The sequence below is a fragment of the Globicephala melas genome, chromosome 6, assembly GCF_963455315.2.
Source record: "Globicephala melas chromosome 6, mGloMel1.2, whole genome shotgun sequence".
In the NCBI taxonomy this organism is placed as follows: Eukaryota; Metazoa; Chordata; class Mammalia; order Artiodactyla; family Delphinidae; genus Globicephala; species Globicephala melas.
The window spans coordinates 82,177,726-82,188,385 of NC_083319.1; the positions used below are offsets into that span (position 1 = coordinate 82,177,726).

At 44.5% G+C, this 10,660-nt stretch overlaps 1 protein-coding gene across 2 annotated transcripts in view; it reads right to left on the reverse strand.

Moving 5' to 3' along the window:
• Positions 1-1,118, reverse strand: part of UBQLN1 (ubiquilin 1) — a 49,139-nt gene extending 48,021 nt beyond the window's left edge. For both annotated transcript variants that reach the window (XM_030832778.3, XM_030832777.3), the window contains exon 1: positions 408-1,118. In XM_030832778.3, the coding sequence (XP_030688638.2) occupies positions 408-593 (186 nt within the window). In that variant the 5' untranslated portion in view covers positions 594-1,118. The remainder of the gene's footprint in view (positions 1-407) is intronic.
• Positions 1,119-10,660: the final 9,542 nt, after the last annotated feature.

The following is a 10,660-nucleotide window of genomic DNA, read 5'->3' on the forward strand; positions in this document are numbered from 1 at the left end:
CCGCGGACTAGGCTAAGGCAAACCCTCGCCCAGCCTCCACCCCGCCTGGAGCCAGGCGGCGGGTCCCTTTCCTTTGTGAGGAGCCGGAGGGAGGCGGCTGGGGGCGGGGAGCTGGGGGAGGCGGCTGGGGGTCTGCGGACGCCCGAGCAGGAGGAAGGCGCTGTGGAAAGCGGCGTCGGCACGTCCCGCAAACAGGCCGCGCGGCCCCGCCACAAACCTCTGCGGCGTCCCCAGGTGCAAACCCACGAACCTGGGTGTGATCTAACTTGGGAGGAGGCCCGGGAGAAAAGCCGAGGGCAGCTCCGGGGACGACCCCCTCCTCCTAGGCCCTTGCAAAAGCTTCTCCCGCCGCGGGAGGAGGTCCTGCCGCCATCCCCACCCCGCCCCGAGCCTCGGGCGGCCCTCACCTGCTGGACGGAGCTATTCTCGGGCACTGCGAACTCCTCCTTCTCCTTCGGGGTCTTCACGGTGACTTTCATGATCTTGGGTTCCGTGGAGGCAGCAGCGGCGGCGGCGGGGGCGCCGGCACCTTCGGCAGCGGCGGCGCTGTCCTGGGAGCTCGGAGGGCCGCCGCTTTCACCATTCTCGGCCATGGCGGCGGCGGTGACTCAGGCGCGCAGGAGGGAGCGGGCGAGCGAGGGGGAGCCAGGGGACGCCAGAGCCGGCAAGCCCGAGCAGCGGAGAATGTGGGGCACGTCGCCTCAGTGACAACGGGCACAAGGCCGCCGTAGCGGGCGAGGAGCCGCGGAGCTTGGCGTGGGCTCTGGCGCAGGCCCGGGTCGGGCGCTCAGCAGCCGCCGTGTGCTCAGACGCCACTCGGTCGCAGCGACATCCGCAGCCGCCGCCGCTTCCTCCTCCCCGCCCCTCCCCCCACGTCCCTCTGCCGGCGCCGCGCGGGGCACGCCGGGTAACGTGGCTGGCGACGTCGCCGAGTCATGCTTGCCTGCTGCCGCTTGGAGCTGTGGCCGGTTTTCTTTCCCTCTCCCGTTCCATTGCAAAGCGTAGGCGCATTCAGAGAGAAGGACTAAAAACAAAGTGGGGCGGAAGAGGTCAGTTCATTCCTTTTTACCCCTTTACCAAAAAATGAATTTGCGGCTTCTGGGAGGCACCGTAAGGGCGCATAGGGATGACGTCACGGCTAGCGAAATTACTGGAAAGGGGGCTCGACCACTGGGCGCTGAGGTCGGAAATACGCCTGCGCGCTGGCGGGCTAGGTAGTTTCTTCCACCCAGTCATCTCACACCCCGCGGTTACGGTGCGCACCCACTCCGCGCCTGTGCTGGCTTCGCATACCCCCACTGGGAGGAGGGTCTGAAACATGCCTGCGAGGGTTTTTTGTGGTTCATTTTTTTTTTATGTGGTTCATTTTTAAATGTGCTTAAGTTTTGCATACTTGAAAAATTTAAAACGCTTGCTCTTACAGTCCGGTGCGCCGGGGGTGAAAGGTTAATGGAGGAAAAAAAAATCCTCATCATAACGAAGGGAAAATGGTGTACGCGCCTGTAGCTACCCTGCGCAGTTCCGCGGAGTCATTGCTCCACGACCAGAGCTTCCCACCCTCGGGTCAGCCCGGTTTGGTCAGGTGATCAGGCCACCTGTGTTGACAATGGCCTTCGCTCCCGCGCTGACAGCCCTGCTAGCCCACCCCTGAATTCTCTGTGAATGCGGTTCCCCAGGATGTTTGGGGCAGAAACAGGGTACCCAAGGAGTGCCCACCCAACTGGGGCAGTTTAATGTAGCTGAGGTGTTCATTTTATATTCTCTCAAATTAAGTTACTGCTCCATTTCAGACTTTAGGTGGCATTAAAGGTAGTTGTTCAAAAATTATTATCGATGTAGTATGGGTACAAATAAGAAACAGGAAGTTAATTTTCCCGTAGAGAATTATAAATTTTAAATGACCTCGTCATTTGCCTTTAAAGATGACTTGCAAGGAATGTACAACACTGGACCTGAACTTTATTAACCAGTATTGCAAATGTAAACTCTTGACACCACACCGTGTATGCAAAGATACACTGTGTATTTCTGTTCTTAAACCATACAACTGTGTTCTGGCTATAAGTACTCTTGCATGAAGACCACTTTTTAGCAGAGCCATTTTGGAATCTGGGTCTAAGAGAAGTTCTTAAAGTATAAATTGCAATATAGACATCATTTCATATCAGCTATGTTTCTGGCAGCATTGTTCAATAACATGAACAAATTACACAAGGCTTTCTGCTAAAGGATGACTATTTGCTTATGTTTACATGTGAGGTAATCATTACTTCTCAAGGTAGAAAGTTCCACCACTGGAAAACCATTTATATCTAACCCTACGCTTATGAAATTGCTCCATAATTATCTGTGTCTACATTAATTTCTACAAAATTCTGATGTCTATGCACAATTTATGAAGTAATATAATTTATCTATAAGAATATACGGTATAGTAATTCATTATGGCCCTTTTTAGAAACAATCCTACCTTTTAAGAAACTGTTGGATGTGTGGGTCTAGATCAGGGATCAGCAAACTTTCAGAGAGGACTAGATAGTAGATATGTTGGGCTTTGTGGGCCATACATTTCCTGTCTCAGATACTCAGCTCTGCCCTTGTAGCACAAAGCAACCATAGACAATACATACATGACTAAGCCTGGCCGTGTCCGAGTAAAGCTACTTACAAAAACAGGCATAGGATCTGATTTGGCCCACAAGGTCTAGATTTCTATTTGAATTTCTTTTGAATGATTTTTGTTTATTAAGTAGTCTGGAAAAAAATTACAAGAGCATATTTCATTCATTCTATAAACATTAATTGAGCACGTTAATATCCAAATACTGTGTTGAGGATACAGAGACAAATAAGATTCAGTCTCCGCCCTCAAAAACCTTGAGGAGGGGGTTAGAAGAATGAAGGGAGGTGGAGATAAGCAGTGCCGTGGTGATATAATAACCAACTCTCCAGAAAACAAGCTTTGATTTTTTAGCATTTCCCAATCTCCTTGATGTCAATACTTGCAAAATGGCCAATCTCAAGCTACCAACTTGTGGTTCTTGCTCACAAAATTCCTGAAATTTATCATTCAGTTTTCACAAGCCAATATGAGCCAGATCTAACTGGATAGATCCCTTTTTATAAATCTCAATATTCAAAATTAAAGTATATTAATGAGATTATTATTCACATGGTAGAAGAATTCTTCCTTGACAAAATGAGTCAATCGATTCAGTCAATCAACAAGAATTTATTGAGCAAACTTTAATCCTGTGTCCAGGATTAAACTTACATAATAACACAAGATGGTACATATGTCAAATAAGTGGTGTAAATAACACGCCTTCATCATGTTACTCCCCTACTCGAGATCCATTCTAAACTCCCATTGTCTCAAAACTGAAGCCCAAGCTTCTTAACTGGATGCAAGGCCTTCTACAACTAACTCCTGGTCTTTCAAGCTTCACTCCCATTACTTTATAGATACAATCTGCTGCAGTCAAACATATTTACTCTCATCTCTAGAAGCACATGTACATTGTAGTTTTCTCACCTATGATCATTCCTTCAAGTCACTGCACCCCCTGAGTTTGTGTCCATTATTGCTGCTTTCTCTCTTAGAAAACACCCAAGCAGAATAATTTTTTCCTCTGACCATCATAATCATTTGTACACTTCACCTGACAATTCATCACTTGTAACATACCTTCTATTATCTAAAACTGTTTCTCCTGCTACCAGTCTAGTTCACAACCTCATTAATTCTGGCCTAGATTGCAACAATAACCTCCTACAGATTCCTTTGCCTCAGTCTAAAGTCACCATCCTCAAAACTATTTTCTATTGGTGCCATATGTTATCCTTCCAGAACTAAGCTTCCATTGTGACACCCAGAAAATTGTCATTAACTCTCACCAAACTTTCAGAATAATATCTAAACTTGTGGCATAGCGTCCAGGGCCCTCTGTGACCAAAAAACCTTGCTCCTCATTCATATCTTACCCTCAACCAAGTGAGTCCACTAAGCATTCCAAGCTTGCCTCGTGCTTTCCTGCCTGTAGGTTTCAACACAACATTTTTACTGCAAGTAGAAATTCTTCCCTCCCATTTTGACTTGTTTTACCCATCCTTCAAGACTTACCTGAAATGTGATATTCCCTAACAATTTTTCCCTGATTACATTTTTTGATCAGACATATTCTCTAAATATATTCCCATATGACTTTATTACCTTTCTGCTGTCACTTATCACATTCCGCCTTGTGTTACACTTAAATTATGTGCATATTTCTTTTATTAGACAAGGTCCTTGAATACAGGGATCAAGTCTTAATCATCATTAGTACCACACAACGCCTAAGCTAATTTCTTGGCAAGAGAGCATTTACTGCTAACATGAATTGTTGAACTGTCATTTTTACCACTAGAGAAGAAATTCATTTAGATCAGTAAATCATATTTTATACTCCTTTGTCTCCTCCAAGGTTTATAGTGCAGTGATAGGTAGATGATAGATAGATAATACATACCATACATAACCTGAGCCTTATTTGCTTTGCAATAGTTTCAGAGGAAAGAAACATTATTCACTCCCTGCTTGGTGCCAGGGAAGGAAAGAGAGTCAGAGAAGGATTTTAAAGGAAATGATTTGAGCCAGACCTTGAGGAATGGATATGATTTGGTTAAGTATGTTGAAAGGGGCAACTTCATGAGAAAGATGCAGTGGTGAGAAATAGAAGCTTTGCTAGGACACTGATCTTAAACTGTGGTCCACAGCTTAGGAACAGTCCACAAATATCTCTAGGGCTACTTCCAAATCAAAGGGAGTAGGGTAAAATGTTCAATAAGTTTCTGAGCCTTAGGACTGCGGAAGAGGTGGTGAGGATGGTTGTTTATTAATTTGTCAACTAAAACTTTAGACCACTGGGTAGAATGTACAAATACATCTACAGCCACCACAAGCTTTGAATACAAGCTGCTAAGGATCTCACAGCTGTGCCAGCCACTGCATAACACACAGAAGCAACGAGGGGGCCAGCAGAGGCACAAGGGAAGAGAAACCTCTCTGAAGAACACACCTGTGGTTCTTATTTTGCTCCAGTCTCACCATTTCTTTTTTGTTTTTTAATTTATTAATTAATTTATTTATTTTGGCTGTGCTGGGTCTTGGTTGCAGCACGTGGAATCTTCATTACAGCATGCGGATCTTTTTTTTTTAGTTGGGGCATGCAGGCTCATAGTTGCGGCATGCGGGCTTCTTCGTTGTGGCATGCGGACTCTTAGTTGCAGCATGAGGACTCTTAGTTGCAGCATACAGGATCTAGTTCCCTGACCAGGGATCAAACCTGGGCCCCCTGCATTGGGAGCATGGAGTCTTACCCACTGGACCACCAGGAAAGTTACTCACCATTTCTTTTTATTTGTTTATTTATTTATTTATTTATTGTTGGCTGTGTTGGGTCTTCGTTTCTGTGCGAGGGCTTTCTCTAGTTGCGGCGAGCAGGGGCCACTCTTCATCGCGGTGCACGGGCCTCTCACTGTCGTGGCCTCTCTTGTTGCAGAGTACAGGCTCCAGACGCGCAGGCTCAGTAGTTGTGGCTCACGGGCCCAGTTGCTCCGTGGCATGTGGGATCTTCCCAGACCAGGGCTCAAACCCGTGTCCCCTGCATTGGCAGGCAGATTCTCAACCACTGCACCACCAGGGAAGCCCCCTCACCATTTCTTTTTAACTTTTATTTTGAAATAATTATAGACTCCTATGGAAGTAGCAAAAATAGTACTCCAAAGAGTCTCTTGTACCCTTCACCCAGCTTCCCCCAATGGTGACATCTTAAATTTTTGCTGCATAATATCAAACTAGGGAATTGATATGTAAACTAAACTACAGACCATATTCAGTTTTCACCATATTTTTAAATCTTCATTGATTTGTGCATGTGTGTATGTGGTTCTATGCAATTTTATCCTATGTATAGATGCATGTAACCATAACTAGGTGCCAGGATACAGAACTATTCCATCACTGGTCTCACTGTTTTTTTTGTTCCTACACAGCAGGGTTTCTCAACCTTGACACTACTGAAATTTGAGACCGGATCATTCTTTGTTTGCAGGTGGTGGGGTGTGGTCCTGTGCATTGTAAGATGTTTAGCAGCATCCCTGACCTTTACTCAGTAGATGCCAGTAGTACTACCACCCCACCACTATTATGACAATCAAAACTGTTTCTAGACATTGCCAAATGTCCCTTGGGAACCAAGCTGTACAGAGAGCTGGTGGGATCATCCCTACTATCTACATTTTTCCTAGTCCTCTGTCACAAAGTAGAATAGCAAATGTTATCAAATATCAAAAAATCATATTTCACTACAGTCTCTTTATTGATTATATTACTCGTGATAAACCTTACTTTGGATTTTCCCCAATATTGGTAAGTATTGCCAGGATTCTGTTATAAACTTGCTTTTAGTGTTATTACATTTCACCTACTGATCTCTTATTAGGAGTCTGAATTTATTCAGGCCTTCTGAAAATGCCTCAAAATATTCATAGACTATTCTCTTTTGACCTCTCTTATAAATAGGATACTACTGATAACCTGAGACACAGTTCCTAGGGCAAGCCTTGAATATCTTACAGAAGTGGTAAGACTGGTTCTCCTGGAAACATACAAATACAGGGATAAATATTTTTGTAATTAGACTCAAGCTTGGTTTTATTCTGCGTAAAACTCCAAGCCTTATGATTTCAGAGGACAAATTTATTCAAACACATGTGTTTGGAATGTGTTTCCTGACCTTAGGAGGTTACCTTATATGAAGAGTCTGCCACCTTGTTGTATAAACTAACCAAATGAGCCATGGAGAAATTTTAGGTGTTCTCTGAAAGCAGAGAGAAGTAAGTTAAAGGGTACAAACTCTATGAAGCAAATCATCTAGGAATTTCAGAGAATAATAATGCTTCTGGAAAAAAAAAGAATGCTTCCGGATGCTGGGGAGTTTTGTAGCACTCAAGAAGGCAACTTAAAGGGAATTCCCTGGCAGTCCCGTGGTTAGGACTCCACTCTCTCAATGCTGAGGGCCTGGGTTCAATCCCTGGTTGGGGAACTAAGATCCCACAAGCTGCACAGCGCAGTCAAAAAAAAAAAAAGGCAACTTGAAGATGAAAAGTGTTAAAAAAATTTAGTCATCCAATCCTTTCATTTCATCCAAATAATTCTTAAAATCTTGGTTCTCAAATGAGTTGAAAGGTGAAGACAACATCATAGCTTATCTGAGTTGTTCTATAATCTAACAAGGATTGTGAAGGGTTTGAGATTTTTTTCCTACTTATAAACTAACAGTTTCATGGAATACTGGCAGAAGGCACATGACTCTTATGTTAGAAACAACAACAGCGGTAGCAGTGGGCAGTGAATCAGCATCTTCTTGCACTGGCTCCCCAATCCCTGACTTCTGCAGAATGATGCAGAGGGGGCCAGGTGACACCTGTACATGCAATGGGTTGAATTATAAGAGCGTGGGGAGCCCATGTCTTTTATTTATTTATTTTTAATAAATTCATTTCATTTATTTATTTTTGGCTGCGTTAGGTCTTATTTGCTGCGCACAGGCTTTCTCCAGTTGCGGCCAGTGGGGGCTACTCTTCGTTGCGGTGTGCGGGCTTCTCATTGTGGTGGCTTCTCTTGTTGCAGAGCGCGGGCTTTAGGCGCACCGGCTTCAGTAGTTGTGGTGCGCAGGCTTAGTAGTTGTGGTGCATGGGCTTAGTTGCTCCGCAGTGTGTGGGATCTTCCCGGACCAGGGCTCAAACCCTTGTCCCCTGCATTGGCAGGTGCCTTCTTAACCACTGCGCCACCAGGGAAGTCCTGAGCCCATGTCTTTTAAATGTGCAGTAAGCCTCCAGCCCTTTGCTCTGGAGGGAGATATTAGGTTTTCAAAAACCACTGTACAAATATCCTTGAAAAAATGGTCCAGAACAAAGACAGTGTGTTAATTTCCTATTGCTGCTATAACAACCATAAATTTAGTCGCTTAAATCAGCACATATTTTTCTTACAACTCTGGAGGTCAGAAATCCAAACTGGATCTTAAAGGGCTAAAATTGAAAGGCTGTGTTCTTTCTGGAGACTCTAGGGGAGAATCCATTCCTTCCTTTTTCCAGCTTCTAAAGACTGTCCTCATTCCTTGGCATGTGGCCAGATCACTTGAACATCTGCTTCATTGTCGATTTCCTCTGACTTTCCTGCCTCCCTCTTTCCCTTGTAAAGACCTCATAGAGATGATGTTGGGCCCTCCCAGATAATCCAGGATAATCTCTCCATTTTAGGATCCTTAATAACATCTGCAGAGTCCCTTTGGCATGTAAGGTGACAGATTCATAGTTTCTGGGGATTAGGATATGGACATCTTTGGGGAGCCATTATTCTGCCCACCAGAGGCAGTCAGTGCCTGTATTTATAAGATGTGCAGAATTATGAGAGACCCATAAAAAATTTTCTCTCAATAATATCCACTCCTTGTTTCTTGGCTTCTGGCAAACTTTCCCATCAGTATGCCACTCTGTTTGTCATTCTGATTAATCTGACCATCAGAGGCTGGGACCAAATCCATTAAATTTGTTTCATATAACATTTAATAAGGGTACCATCAATAGACTCCAAATAGCAGGATGAGGCCAACCTGCAGTATTAATTACTGTGCTCCCCAGGGCTTCAGACCCAATCAGCTGAACAAATCCCATAAACGATCAGAATCTACTTTGGCTGCTTCCTAGGTATTGTTTCTGTATTGACTTTTCCCCTTGGCCCAAAGCATTAATCTAGTTACAGCAGGATGTCTTAGCAGTTGCACGTATTTTGCCATGGCCTGCAAGGAAGAAATCTAGGGCAATTATATCAATCCTAACAGCTCTGAGCAGTGAACTGAGGCTGGCTTGAATGCCTTCTAGGGCCAATGTGATGTCATCCATTTTCAGCTGAAGTCAGGACAAATTTTGTCCTACCTCTTCTAATTCAGTGGTTCTTATTGTAGGAATAACTGCCCACTGGTTGCATATAGATAGCAAGTAAGTAAGTAATTCCTCTGAGAAACTCCCCCAAGTTATCAAGAGCAGCTTCATTTCAGATAGTCCTCCCAGTAATCTGAGGGCTCTGTGATCTACTGACGGTGTTTCTTAAAGGTCTCATATGACCTTCCCTAAAGCACAAGCCACTGTGTTTTTAAGAGGAGGAAAGTTAATGCCTAACTTCCACATAAGACGTACAGTCCTGGGGGTGCACATGGTGTCCCTGGAAAGAAAATGCTTATAATTATTGGAACCCCCTAAATGTGGTCAGCAACTAGTTGGTAGGCCTTAGGGTTCCTAGTTCAGTTTGAATAATTGAGTCTAGTCCTTGTTTATGGAGGGACTGCCTATAGGCAGGCAGTCCAAACTGTGCTGTTTATTCTTGCTGCCCGCCAGGTGGCATTCATCCACCCCACAGAGTGACTAGTGAAGGCTACAGGAATGGGAGTGGGAAAGATATCCAGAGGTACTGACACATGTTTTGCATGGGAGGTGCAAGGGCCAGGCCATTCCCTGTCATTTTCAATTGGCTTCTTACTAAGGTTAAGGAGAATGGCAATTGTGGTCAGAGCTCTCCTGTGAGCTATGGCAGACCCAGCAGTGAGTTAAATTTAGTGTTTTCTAGTTTAGGAGAGCCTCACCTAAGTGTTTTTCTTCATGAGGAAAGACCCAGGGATGGCTCTGAAAGACGGAAGATCATTGATGTCTCTCCTTTTCCTGTGCCTCCCAAGGTCCAAGATGTTCCTTCTCCTAGTGCTGGGATTGTTTACCTCCCCCATCAAAAATCAGTGTGTCCCATTCCAGTAACTATAACTTCACCTTCTCCCAGTCACCCCCTACTCACACCCAGACCTTTTATCCAGAAGGGTAGGTGCAAAAGGCATAAAAACATTTTTATAAAACATATAGGGACCCATTATGTCTCCCATTTTGGCCCTTATGCAACACGTTAGGGGGACTCAAGGAGCAAGGTATTCAACTATGTAGTCATTATCCTTATAAGATAGGACTATATCCATCCCACAATAGAATTCAAGTAGCTGAAACAGATTTATGTTTAAATCCCATAGGCTCCATTTGGCTGGGCTGCTACCAAGAGGGTGTACCAACCAGGCCAGCCTGCAGTTGTCAGTAGGGGAAAGAAAGAAGTGTCATGCCCAGGGCAGAATTCTGGATTTTCAAAGTAGGTTTATACACCCCTACCCCACCCCTTTTGTCCTTATCATTACCTAGGAAGTGGGCAAGAGGAGATGATCCCTATCTGGAGACAGCCCCATTCAGTGACCAAAATACCTAGTACTGAAGCATGTGAACTAGGAGGGGATGAGGGATATAGAGTAAGAGATCTTTTTGAGTCGATTTTTGAGGTGACTGTTCCAACACTCAACTATACCAGATGTCTGTGGATAATAGAGAGCATGGAAAGTTCTCTAAGTACCTTGGCCAGTAGCCCATTGTTGAGTGGCTTTTGCAATAAAAAGTATACCATTGTCAGACTGTAAATGGTCCAGAAAGCCAAAAACATGACACATTAGTTTCAAGGGCCACAATGGTGTGGTTATAGTCAGTTGATTGGACTAAACCAATAACACCCAAGCTGAAAAAGGTCAAGAGC